This window comes from Mytilus californianus, unplaced genomic scaffold (genome assembly GCF_021869535.1).
Source record: "Mytilus californianus isolate M0D057914Y unplaced genomic scaffold, xbMytCali1.0.p SCAF_3, whole genome shotgun sequence".
NCBI lineage: Eukaryota > Metazoa > Mollusca > Bivalvia > Mytilida > Mytilidae > Mytilus > Mytilus californianus.
The window spans coordinates 69,386,781-69,401,383 of record NW_026262679.1 but is presented as its reverse complement, the minus strand read 5'-3'; the positions used below and the strand labels follow the sequence as shown (position 1 = coordinate 69,401,383).

Here is a 14,603-nt window from a genome sequence, read left to right as displayed (position 1 = left end):
TTGTGAAGAATGAATGTAAATCATGTTCTTAGTAAGGGATTATCCTATTATTTGGGTCTATTTACAGTTCAAAACAAAGAGTTTCTATAAATGAGTTACAACTGCCCCGAAGCACATTTATCAGATTGAAAGGATTTATCACACAGTGATTGAAACTGACTAAAAGTTGAATTGTGAAACAAACAAAAAACTCAAAATAAGTTAAAGTTTACTGTGCAGTAAAATTGGTACCGTGAATATTATTATGAAAATATTAATAACTTCAAATTACTAAATAAGTAAACAATATCAAAGCATTTGCAAAAAAAAAGAAAAAAAAACAGCTTTAAAATAAAAAAAATACCTCAATCTTTAGTTTTCCAAAAACTTTGATCACTGGATCAGCGGTCCTTTTGTCGTTAAATTTAGTTCATTAAATCCTATTTCCTTGACATAATCCAAACTAAGAAGGGGATTGAAACTGTCTTCAATACCGCTGTCCCTGTCCGACCTCTCTTTTAATTTAGAACATTTCATGCCCCATAATTGATCCAGAGAGAAGTTTTGCGTTTTGTTTTCATTTGATGCCTTGGTCAGTTGCAGAAGCCGGAAATAATCGATACACCCCAAGCCTCGTTATCAACTGATAAGAGAGATTTATTTTTAGACGTATCTTGAAAACGGACATTGTGAAACTCGCCTATTACATGTAAGATATCTATATTTTAATTATATATTAATATTCAATATGTAGTAAATGACATTCTATTTATATCATGTTCTTGTTTAATGTACCCATTCTGTTTGCCAGACAGTGTCTGCTGCCTGCTCACCACACACTTTTGTGGAAGTTGGATTTTGAGCAAGACAAGTATTTGATATATTTGGTATGGTAGAAACATTTTTGAATGATGAAATTGGTACTGAAACATTGCAAATTGAAGGTTACAAAATAGAAAGAAAAGATAGAAACGCTTTTAAGGATGGCGGAAGTATGATTGCGTACATAAGAAATAGTGTATGTCACGAGAGAAGAATCGATTTAGAAATAGGTGGTATTGAATTTATATGGATTGAAATTAAATTTCCAAACACAAACTCTATTTTAGTAGGCATTTGTTATCGCCCACCAAGTTCATTGCAATCTTGGATTGACTCAGTTGAAATTGAAATAGGAGAGGCGTCAGCAGAAAATAAAGAAATTATACTTTTAGGAGATTTCAATATAAACTATTCACATATAGATCATACTGTTGTCGGAAATAAAAAATGGAAGTACTGTATTAATTTGTATGGCTTAGAACAAATTGTACATAAGAAATAGTGTATGTCACGAGAGAAGAATCGATTTAGAAATAGGTGGTATTGAATTTATATGGATTACAAGAATAACAGATAAATGTACAACTACTATAGACCATATTTATACTACCGATGTAGACCATATTATAGAAGTAAATGTGCCTAGTTATGCTGTCAGTGATCATTATCCTGTTTGCGTAACAAGAAAACTCAACCCAAAAATACCAAAAAATGGAGCATTTATCCATATAATACATTTCATTCAAACAATTTGATCAAAATAAATTTATTGAAAGTTTAACAAATACTCCTTTTCATCTCATTGAATCGATTGGAGATGTTGATGGAGCAGCTAATTGTTGGTATAATCTATTTCTAAACACACTAGACAAGCATGCGCCTAAGAAAATTAAAAGGGTGAAAAATACTCAACAACCAGAGTGGTGGACTTCTGATATAAATAGCGCTCGATACCAAAGAGATTATTTTCATAGAATTGGAGATATATATAATTATAAAATTTGGCGTAATAAGGTTACATTTTTAGTAGAACAGACAAAGACAAATTATTTTCAAAATGCTATTTCAAATTGTAAAGATAGTAAAACTATTTGGAAGTATGTAAAAAGTTTAAATCCCCAAAAATTACATAATAATATCACGCATTTAGAATATAAAAATAATGTAATACAAAATGATGTTGATATAGCAAATACATTTAATATGCATTTCACAAATATTGCTGAAGGTATAGTTGATAACAAATTATGTATTGAGGACGAAGGTCCAAGTTTCGATGTACTCAACAGATTTGTGAAATCAAAGTTACAAAGGGGTTGTGAAAAATTCATTATACCAGAAATGAGTATTTTAGATGTAAAAATGTATTTTAAAAACTTGACAAGTCTCAAGCAACTGGTTAAGATGATGTTGGACCAAACATTTTGAGTATTTTCGGTGATGCCATTGCACCAGCTTTAACGTATTTATTTAATTTAAGCATCAAATGTGGTAAATTTCCTAGTATTTTTAAAACTGCAAGAGATTGGCCAATTTTTAAATTACTTATAGATCAATAGCAGTTTTGCCTTGTCTCTCAAAAATCATAGAACGACATATCGCTGATGGTTTGTATATATATTTAAATAGGCATGACCTTCTTGATACTACACAGTCAGGATTCAGACCTAAACATTCGTGCACTACTGCACTTACTAAATTAGTAGATGAATGGTTAACAAATATAGATAATGGAGAAATAAACGGAGTTATATTTTTAGATTTAAAAGAAAGCTTTTGATCTGGTTAATCATATAATTTTATTGAAAAAACTTGAATATTACAATGTTTCAAACTGTACACTAGACTGGTTTAAGTCATACTTGTTTGAACGAATTCAACAAGTTAAGGTCAATAACGTCATATATAGATATAAGAAGATGTGGTATGTATGATACTGAATACATAAAAACTGGTGTACCACAAGGTTCTATCCTTAACCCTCTGTTATTTATTTTATACATCAATGATTTACCTCTGAACATAGAAAATTCATTAATATATTTATATGCAGACGATTCTACTTTACATAGTAAAGGTAATAATGTACATGAGTTAAATGCTAACCTTCAAAATGATATTTATATAATTGAAAACTGGTGTCCGGAAAATTGTATGAAACTAATTGCCAAAAAATGTAAATCAATGATTAATGGTTCAAAACAGAGGCTTTATTCAACTAGGAACAGTTTAGATATCAATATTTCAGATGAACAAATAGAGAATGTAGATTGTGAAAAACTATTTGGTTTATATATCGACAAAAACCTAAATTGGAATCAGCAAATAGATAAAATGTCTTGTACAATATCAAATAGAATCAACTTATTACAAAAGAAAAGGAAGTATTTACCTATGCATATAAGTATTATCTATTCTAATACTTATATTCTGCCATTGTTTGATTATTGTTGCAATACATGGGGTAGTTGTTATGAAAGTGGAATAAATAAACTTAATAAGTTATTAAAGAAATCTGCTAGGGTTATAGTAGAAGCTGACATAATGACATCCTCCAGTTTATTGTTAAATAGTTTAAATTGGTTAAAGGGGCACTAGCTACGAGATATATAAAAAATCTAAAGTATGATTTTTTTTGTTCAATCATTATTGAAAGTGAAATAGTGAAATAATAATTCGCTTTTAGCAGCCATGCAGTATGGCTCAATTTTGTCAAATTCAGCTAAGAAACATTGATGATGAATTATTCACTTGCAAGTGAATAATTCGACCCCATTGAATCCGTATTCAAGTGAACTTCAATTTTACCCCTTAGCTAGAGATAAACAACGCATGCATTGTGCGTGTTCGGTTATTAATAGGAAAAGAATGTCAACATTGAAAGTGAAACAAAGGTAAATCATTTGATTGAATGATTCGATCCACAAAAAAACATTCTTATACACAGGTAAAAACGATGATTAACATATATTTTTAATCTTTAATATGAAATTAAACAGACCTAGACAAATCCAATTGCACAAGTTTGCTTTCTATTTATATCTTTGTTTATGTTTATATCGCTTATATGACCATCGGAGGTCTTCGGAGGTAAACTCGACAGTTAATTAGATGGCGTCAAGACGAGTAATACACTTGTATCTTTTAAAACAAAAGGTTACACGTTTTCCATAAATAGTGCAAATTAATATGCTTTTACATTAATGTCTATATAAAATTGTATATTGTGTATATATCATTATAATAGTGTATGTACTTTATAAAGATGTTATTATTATTTTGAGGACTCTTAGGAAGATTAGTTTTAACTAACGGGATTATCCTCTTGAATTAAAGATGATTTATTTATTTATTGATTGATTTATTTATTTATTTATTTATTTATTTATTTATTTATTTTTTTATTTATTTATTTTTATTGATTGATTGATTGATTTTTATTGATTTTTATTGATTGATTTATTTATTTATTTATTTATTTATTTATTTATTTATTTATTTATTTATTTATTTATCTATTTATTTATTTATTTATTTATCATGTAGCAATGAATATTGTTTAAACTATTAACAACGTAAAGGTATAAAACAGCTATGTTAAAGTCATATGAAACTCTAAATTATAATAAATACCAAAACAGTTGAATATGCTTTATATACTTGAATGGCTGAGATTTACTTTAAAACAAGTATACGTGCACTTTCTTGTAAAAGAGAATCCTTTATATTATCAAAATTGTACTGCTATCGAATTATTGTCTTCCCGTACACTAATTCGCCGATAAAATCCCGTATGCAGTGACCTTAACCACGAGACCTCTCGTTAAAACTTTGGCCACCGCACAGCGCATTGAAGAGCGAGGGAAAACCGTGATGAAAGAATGTAAACAAACGTGCACTGGAAAGTGAATAGAAATAACTGATTCTTAAAGAACAAATTTGATACAATAAATCATTTAACAACTGTTAAGGACAAATTTAATTAACAATTGGAACGCGTGGAAAAAAAAAGTATCATAGCTCTATTAATTTCGAATATTCCAAATAAAGTATCTATAGACAAGACAGTTAACGCATTTGGCCGTAAATTTTTTCAGTTGTGTTACAATACAGGTTTAATTGTAGCAAACGGTAGACTAGGAAGTGATCAGAATGGAAACTTTTCTTTCTGTACTAAAACACAAGGTCATGTTTTTCTCTGACTGTTTATGACGTCTTTACACTAAATCCATTGGATGTTGGATGTGTAATGATTGATAATTTAGTCTTAGATGCATGATTTTTTTTAGTTGTTATTGGCTTTGAACTAGCTGTCAGTAACTGCGAGTACTCTCAGATCTGTACTTAGTGTTTTTTTGTTGTTGGGATGTACAAGTACCCGGCCACGCCCACTCTATGTTTTTGTTAGATGTATTTCTATTTGTATCCATCTGATGAGTTTAGCCTTTTTCAGCTGATTTTTATAGTTCGTTCTTATGTTGTACCGTTACACCACTGTCCCAGGTTAGGGGGAGGGTTGGGATCCCGCTAACATGTTTAACCCCGCCACATTCTGTTTGTATGTGCCTGTCCCAAGTCAGGAGCCTGTAATTCAGTGGTTGTCGTTTGTTGATGTGTTACATATTTGTTTTTTCGTTTATTTTTTTGTACATAAATCAGGCTGTTAGTTTTCTCGTTTAAATTGTTTTACATTTGTCATTTTAGTGCCTTTTATAGCTGACTATGCGGTATAGGCTTTGCTCATTGTTGAAGGCCGTACGGTGACCTGTCATTTGGTCTCTTGTGAAGAGTTGTCTCATTGGCAATCATACCACATCTTCTTTTTTATATATAAAACAGGAAACAGTGTAAATAACTATTTATTACTTTCACCGTCCAATTAGAATCAAGTTATTGGTTTCAAGGTACTACAGTTTAATGAATTCTCAGATCATGCGCCCATTTTGAATTAATTGGACTTTTCTAATAATCGTCCGCCGTTCAAGCCGCCCATGGTACATACTTTTATAAAGTGAAATAGTGACCGAAACAATGAGTATATACAATCGTTACGTTCACACCAGGACAGTCTTTTCTCATTAGTTTGAAAAATCACGGAAATATTATATAATTTGGAATTTTTTGTCGTACTGTATCATTCAGAGGCAACAACAATTCAGAAAGGCTGAATCACGAATGGTTTAATGATTAATGTGTTAACGCTCGCCAAAATTTTCATAAACCAGGGAACTTTTTTCAACGTCATCCTAATGATGTAAACAGACTTTCTTACATAGTTGCGAGAAATAATTTCACAAAATAAAACGGCAGGCAAAATATACTTTTAAACGACGAAAAAGCATGGAACTGTGTACTATAGGCAAAACGGATCCCTGAAGATTTTGGTCAGCTGTTAAACCTAAAAGTATGAAATTTGTAATCGATAATGAAAAGATGTCTAAATATTTTGAAAATGTTCTTCGTGCTGATCCTCCGGAGGTTTGTGAGAAAGTTTTGAATCTATTGAATAATGAAATGTTTGATAATTTATACATAAATGTTTTAGAATCCGAATTCACAGAAGATGATATAGTAAAAGCGATTATGAAACTGAAATCTGGGAAAAGTGCAGGAAATGGTAACATTGTCGGTGAAATGTTTAGTAGCTAGTCCGTTATTTTTTGCACCGATTTAAAAACATTATTCAATTACATATTCGACAATGGAACATATCCTGATTTTTGGACTGAGTGTACCGTCATTCCCGTACCGAAAAGCGGTGATTTATCGGATCCCAACAATTATGGACCTATCGTGCTTATGGGTGTCCTATCAAAACTTTTTACAAGCATACTTACTAACCGTTTACTATCTTGGTGTAAAGAAGAGGAAAACTTAATGGCCACTCGGTTTGGGTTTAGTCCAGGCAAATCTACCATAGATGCCATATTTGTTCTCCACATTATTATATCGCATGTTATTCAACAAAAACGGAAATCATACTACGTTTTTGTGGATATCCGTAAAGGCGTTTGATAAACTCAGTAGAAGAATCTTTATATACAAATTATTACGAAATAGATAAAGCACTAAATTTGTAGCTATGGTGAAATTTATATATTCGTCTATGCAACTTCATGTTAAATCTTGTGGTTTGCTGTCCAAATCTTTTGAAAATCTGTTTGATGTGAAACATGGAGAACCGTTATCTCCTCTGTTATTTTTATTTTTCATAAACGATAGTCAATGAATTATCTATTGATATAACTGATGATGTCGTAACACTGAACGAATATTTGAAATACATGATATATCTCAATTTATTAGCAAACGATACCGTTTTGTTTAGGAAATCACCTGATATTTTACAGCAACTACTTAATAAATTGTCAACATACTGTATAAAATTGAATATTGAAGTAAACACTGATAAAACCAAAGTGATGGTATTAAGAAGGGGATGGCAGTGGGTTAAGAATATTTTTTTCTATGACAATAATGAACATTTAATAGTTGATTCGTACCTTTACCTCGGAATATTATTGCATTCTAATTGCAAATTTCTAAAAACAGAGAAAGTCTGGTTCAGCAAGAATCCAAGGCCTTATTCTCACTAATGAATACTCTTAAAAATGTTTACATAGCAACTTATGGGGCTTTCATCATGCTCGTCATATTGAATTAATTCATAACCGTTTTTTGTAGATTTCTTGTAAAAGTCGGTAAAAATGTACCTATTATTTTATTTGTAATGAAGTTGGGCATTTGCCTATGAACATTTCAAAAGAGAGGCGAAAGATACCAAAAAGGGACATTCAAACTCATAAGTCGATGATAAACTGACACCACCATGGCTTAAAAAGAAAAAGACCAACAGACAAACAGTAGTACACAAAACACAACATAAAAAACTAAAGACTGAGCAACACGAACCCCACCAAGACGTATTAGAATTTAAAAATTTTGGTTTCAGGTTATATTGAAAAAACCAAATGTTGTTTACAATGTTTACATGCTTCTGTATAAAGATATCAATAATGGTAAAACAAATTTGGTTTCTTGTGTACGGGATTTTGTATCTAATCTTGGCCTGCACTTTGTTTGGATTTCACAGGATGTAACAACTGTAGTTTTTGACATTGTTAAAAAACGTATTACTGATCAATCTTTACAAGAGTGGCTAGCATTGTTATATGATTGTGAAAACCTCTGTATGTATAGAAGAATCAAGACAGATTTTCGTCTTGAAAATTATTTTAATTTCTTTTGTGACGTTCGATTCCAAGAGAATTACGACTGTGTCTTTGCTGTAATATCAATGTTGTTGAAGACGAATATCATTTTGTTTTAGTTTGTCCTGTATACTAACCTGTAAGGTCACATTATTAACCAAAATACTACTGTTCTTGGCCAAAACTAGATCAATTGTTAATGTGTGTTATTTTCTGCTGTTTTTCATTGTGTCATATTTGTAATAAATGATTTGAATGCTATAGCATGTATATGCTTTTTGAAAATTAATTATTTAATTAACCAATTCAAACCACCCATCAGATTTTTCTCAAGATTGGTTCTGGTCCTAAATCTAATACTAACAGCTTGCGATATTGTGAACTGTGATATTGGCTGATCGTCACTGTAAACTCATTTCAATGAAATGATGTAAAGATTTAAGTTCTTTTCTCTTCAAACTAGCATGGTTTCGTAATGACCGGATTTTTATTAAGGTTGTATATTTTTTGGATTAATATCTTATATATTTCATATCAAATATTGATTTGGATAAATTTTACCTGTAATTTACCTGTACAGGTTAAAAAATAATAAGCCCAAATGTAAACTTGACTCCAAAATTATTATATATGCTATATTTCATAATGATAATTGATTTAATACACTGTCAAACTCTTGCTGGCTTCCCCATTTTATACAATTAAAATCGTAGATAAAAATAAGGAACTGAATAAATCCTCTCTTCAGTCGATTTAAGTTTTGATTGTAATTACCTGTCACATGTTATGTCATACATACACAGTACTTAACATCTTCCTCTTTGATTGAGTAATTTTAATCATTTTCTTAGTAATAAATACTCTAATTACATAATAAGCATGCAAATATTGAGTTATTAAAATGAAATATTTTCTAGCTTATTCACCGTCTAGAACATGTTGCCTTCGAAGCGAAGTAATAGCGATCAAAGTAAGTTAATGCATCAAATTTTCTTATTTGGATAATTAGTAGCACACCATATAATGTAGTGAACGCAAGGTACCGACCCATAATTTATTTCAAGCAAGCAGAAGCAGACGTCTCCATTGCTCTGGACATCAGTTTTTACTCTTGAATTTTATCACTAATAAACAAATTGGGATAGGTATGTAGTACCTCGGGGTAGGGTCGGTGGTGCTCCACTGGAGGAGGAGACAGATCCGGAAGACAGAGAGCCTCGTTCCGGATCTGTCAATCGGAAAAACTGGAAGCAGAAGCACACCCGCTGAAAAGTCCAGCTGATTCTACTATTAGTAATAATCGTTCAGAAGCCTAGTTTAGTCAAGGTAAGTTTATAAAAAGCTTACATTGGCGCTGCGAGCATTTTTCGTACTAATTCACTCGGGGAGATGAATTCTTAAGCGAAGAATACTTCAAAAAGGGGCCCAAACAGCACCTCCATTTTGTTTTTAGGGGATCCCTGACAGGTCACCTATTTCTAGTTTTTGGCTACCCACGGTTTCGCTGGTGTAGTCAATTCGGGAGGGAAAGTCAAAGCACAGGGAAGGGAAAACTTTTGTGACTAAGTTTCAGTCACGGATTTGTAATATTGTAGGGATTTTCACACTTGACCGTCTGCGGAGCCTTGTAGGGAATTGTGTGAACCCCATATTTGTTCTGAAAAACCCTTGTAGGGAATTGTGTAACCCCTGAATCCAATTCAGCCGCGCATTGCACTACGTGTCATTCCACAGTGCAGCAGCAGTTATCAGGTTATAAAGAAAAAAAAGAAGAAAAATTGTAAGTGTCTAACTTTAAAACATTACACACATACACTTTGCATAAAAATACCTCTGGGGTCAACTTATAAGCTTGATCCCCAGTTATAAAACTTGTTGTTTAAACAATACCAAATAAAAAGGCCCTTTAGCAGAGACACCGGTACATGCCCAATTTTAAATAGTTCATATATATAGTTGTAATACGTGTCACCATGGCTAGAGTGCATATAAACTCAGCTACTTTTGAGGAATTGTTATCAATTCCAGGGGTAGGGGCAAAAATAGCAGCAAAGATTTGGGAATTGAGGGAGGATAAGGGTATCCTAGAGTTGGAGGATCTCAGGTATGTCCCATATATGAGACTTACGGAAGCAGCCATGGATGCCATGGATTTTAGTACCTCCTTGCCATCCAACAGGGGGGCTGACAAATTTTGCAAGGAGGAGATAGGGCACCAAGAAAAAGTGCAACGTATTGATAATCTAATACAGGCACGCGGCAGGGGCCAGACCACCACCCATGACTACCCCACCCCAGCAGGAGAAACGCCAAGGGCAAGGGCGGCTAGGTCACCTTCCCCCTCCCAGCACCTAAACTGGCAAGATGGTGGGGAACTTAACCGGGGGTTCAGGGAAGAAGGGGTCTACCAGGACAGAAGGGACAAGCCCATGCCCCAGTATGGGAATACCAGAGACTACAGGTATGAGGAAACACCTCGATCCCGGTATAGCAATGCAGGGAGCACAGGCAGGGAAAGGGGGGCTTAGCTAACCGGTATACCGATAGTGAGGGCCCAAGGTTTAGAGACGCCCATATCGAAAATGAGGCCCCAGTGACGAGACAGGCCAGTAGTATGGGGTACCCAGGGGCAGCAAGACGGGAAACTGGAGACCAAAGGAGTTCTCGAAGGGATGCATATGACCACCAGGAGGCTATGGCGGGGTCGGATACCCAGAGATTTCAAGACAGGCCAAGGGGGCCAACTGGGGGCAAACCACCCATCCTACAAAAGAGTCTCAAGTACGATGGGAAGACTAATTGGCAGGCTTTTTACGCCAAGTTCTCGCGATTGTGCCAGGTCAGTGGATGGTCTCAAGGGGAGTGCAAGGACCAATTGTGCTGGTCCCTAGATGGAAAGCCCAGTGAGTTTTATGCCTTGCTGGTGGAAAGAAGGCATGATTTGTCCTACGAGGATTTAGTGAGTAAGTTGGCCAAATGGTTTGGGTTCAATGAGTTGCCAGAAACCGCTCAGGTTCAGTTTATCATTGCCAGGCAGAGGGGGGGGGGACGAAACCCTGGAGGACTGGGCCGACAGAGTCCTATCCCTCGCCACAAAAGCCTTTCGCCACCTGCTCGAGGACCACATGTACCAACAGGCGGTCATGAGATTGTGCCAGGGGGCCTCAGACAAGGAGGGGGGAATGTTGGCCTCCAATGCTAAACCCAAGAGTATTGAAGAGGCGGTGGACAAAATCAGGTGGCATCAACATAACCACCAAGCCATATATGGCCGTGCCGCCAGAAAGGAGGTTAAAAGTGTCAGCCCTGATACCAGAGGTAAGGGTGGGGACAATTATACCATATGCTCCACCACAAGGTCCGAAGCCATTGGTTCTACCCCCCCCCCCCCCCCCCCCCCCCCCAAGGATGTTCAGGAGTTAAAAACTCAGTTTAATGCTTTCAAAGGGGAGGTAACAGGAACCCTGGGGAACATTATGTCGGAGATCCAAAAGTTGTCCTTCGCAGTGCGGAACAATGCAAGGCCCGCCTCGCGGATTACCTCCCCTAGGCCTGCCAATGGTGGCTGTTTTCACTGTGGTGAAGTAGGTCATTTTAAAAGGGAATGCCCTAAATATCAGAGATCTAGTTCTCCTAGACCAGGGGGCAAGAAAGTAACTTTCCAGGACAACAAGGGTCCGTTAAACCCCAACGGGTCGACTCAAGAGGTCTGAGTCTGGCCCCTAAACCACGGAGTTTAAAGGACCTCATAATAAGCCACAAACCACCCCTCCCGTCACACCTTAATAGGGAGGGTACCATAAGTCAGATAGGAATGGCTCATGGGGACCAATTGGCCCTTCTAGAGGGGAATTCTTTTAAAGAAGTCACTGATTTTCAGAAACTGCCAACCCAGGACATAATTGTCGGACAATCCCCTCCACAAGAACCGGGGGTAGAGGAATTCCCTCCCACTGACCCACCAGACCCTCACTCCCAAATCAATGTGGATCCAGCACAAACAGCATGGCCATGGGGGATATCTGAAAGTGAGCCCAACAGCCCCGCAACACCAGAAATGTCTGAATCCGAGTCACAGGGTGAAGAGTCGGGGGAGGAAGGGGAACAAACACTGTGCGAGGACAGCCCAAACAGTGATCGGGAAGGGGACCTTATAGCACAGGGGGAGAGAGAAATGGTAACCATAAGCCAGTTAACAAGTGGGACCATGTATAGGGTGCCTGTTGTAGTCCAGGGTCAAAAGGTTGATGCCGTGGTTGACACCGCGGCTCAGGTTACCTTAATATCTGAGGAACTATATAAGAGTTTGAAGGAGTACCCCCCCCCCCCCCCCCGATCCTTAAAGAGGTGGTCATGAACACAGCAGGAAAAGGCCTTCAAATGAACGGTTTTGTCGCTGGGCCTTTTCAGGTGGGGCTTGGAACACAGGAATACACCTGGGACATTTATGTGGCTCCAATAGGGGATCAAATGCTATTGGGAATAGACTTCCTCAGGGCACAGGGCATATCACTTGACCTACATAGGAATCAACTATCCATCTATGGGAAGGTCGTACAGATGTCATGGGGTCAGGCTAGGTTGCTGCCCCAAACAACGGGGGTGCGGGCGGGGAAGAATCACATAGTCCCAGCAAATTCGGTTAAAAGAGTGATAGGGGTGTTGGCTGAACCCATGGGTCGGGAATATATCATCGAGGCAAAGGCCGAGGGAAATCTGCTGATACCTAGGACTTTACATGAGGTGGGTCAAGACCCAGTGTTGTGTGTGATCAACCTCTCAGATAGCCCTCTCGCAATAACAAAAGGGGACTTACTGGCCCGGGCCCAGGAAGTTGAGGTGGGGGGGGGGGGGGGGGGGGGGCACCAGAGTCCGAAGGTATACAAGATGGAGGTGGCTGAAAATTCTGAGAAAAAGGAGTTGCCTCAACACTTGCAAGAGATGTTTAAGAGGTCTTGTCAGGATGTCTTTGCCTGTAGCGATCTCGACCTAGGACATTTCACTGCCCTGGAGCATAGTATTGACACGGGGGATCACCCGCCTATTAAACAGCGAATGCGGCGTACGCCCTTAGGGTTCGCCCAGGAAGAAGAGGCTCAGTTGGAAAAAATGTTACAGTCGGGGGTAATCCAACCATCCGTATCGGAATGGGGCTCGGCCCCAGTTCTCATACGTAAGAGGGATGGCAGCGTGAGGTGGTGTGTGGACTATAGAAAGGTCAACGGGGCCTGTTCCCGCCAAATTTTCCCCTTGCCCTTAGTAGAAGAGTGCCTAGACACCCTTGCCGGTAATGTGTGGTACTCAAAGCTGGACGCCAATTCGGCGTACTGGCAGGTGAAGATCAGGGAGGAGGACCGGCCCAAAACCGCCTTTATCACCAAGTACGGGTTGTTCGAGTTTGCACGCATGGCCTTTGGGCTATGCAATGCCCCAGCCACTTATGCCCGGGTTATAAGCCTTGTACTACGAGGGTTGACATGGAGGGTGGTGTTGGCTTTTTTGGACGATATACTGGTCCTGGGGAGGGATTTTGGGGATCATCTGGCCAATTTAAGAGTGGTATTTGAACGGTTCCGAACGTACGGGCTCAAACTAAAACCCCGAAAGTGCGACCTGTTTAGGAAGAAAGTGGAATTTCTGGGGAGGATTGTGGGCCCAGAGGGGATGGAAATAGGCCCAGGATACGTAAAAGATGTTCAGAACTGGCCAAAACCCCGGAACTCAAAAGAGGTAGAACGGTTCTTGGGGTTTGCGAATTATCACCGGGCGTTCATAAAGGGCTATACGAACCTAGCCTTACCGCTTCAAGCCCTGACCGGAAAGCGCCCTTATTCATGGGGTGACGAGCAACAAGAGTCTTTTGACAAACTCAGGGAGGCCATGGTTTCAGCCCCTGTCCTATCATTGCCCAATGCCACAGACCCTTTTATCTTGGACACGGATGCTTCTGATAAGGCCATTGGGGCAGAATTATTGCAAGTCCAAGGAGGGCAGGAAAGAGCCATTTCATATGCTAGCTTCACCCTCACCCCAGAACAACAAAAATATTGTACCACCCGAAAGGAGCTGCTGGCTATTGTCAGGTTCACTAGGCTGTTCAGGCATTACTTGCTGGGACGGCGGTTTGTGGTTAGGACTGACCATAGCAGTCTCACCTTTCCAATTTCAAGGAACCCCAGGGGCAATTAGCCAGATGGCTGGAAGAAATCAGTCAATTCGATATGGAAATCAAACACCGGCCAGGGGCTAAACATCCCAATGCTGACGCTTTGTCCCGGTTGCCCCAGGAAGGCCCGTGCCCCGGGTTCCGAGTGGAGCTGGGGTTAACCGACCTGCCCTGTGGGGGGTGTACGTACTGCACAAGGGCCCAACAAAATTGGGGGCAGTTCACAGTGAATGTCGATGATACTATACCTTTGGCTAAAAAATCTGCCCGTGTTAAAAAGCTTACAGGCACCAAGGAGCAACTTGTGCAGATATCTCGGGTGTCTGTGTCTAGACTGGGGGACGAGTTGGCCATATGGACGGAAGGCGAGGGTGATATATGGGTGCAGGAAATAGGGGAAGACTCAGGGGTTAACTTGGGAATCA

General features: G+C 38.0%; 1 protein-coding gene across 1 annotated transcript; it reads left to right on the top strand.

Annotated features, from left to right (window-relative positions):
- Nucleotides 1-9,650: 9,650 nt before the first annotated feature.
- On the top strand, nucleotides 9,651-11,386 carry LOC127733629 (uncharacterized; the record flags this gene model as incomplete). The annotated part of the gene is made up of 2 exons (XM_052242948.1): nucleotides 9,651-11,025; nucleotides 11,132-11,386. Coding segments are annotated over exons 1-2 (654 nt in total), but the record flags the coding sequence as incomplete, so codon positions are not given.
- Nucleotides 11,387-14,603: the final 3,217 nt, after the last annotated feature.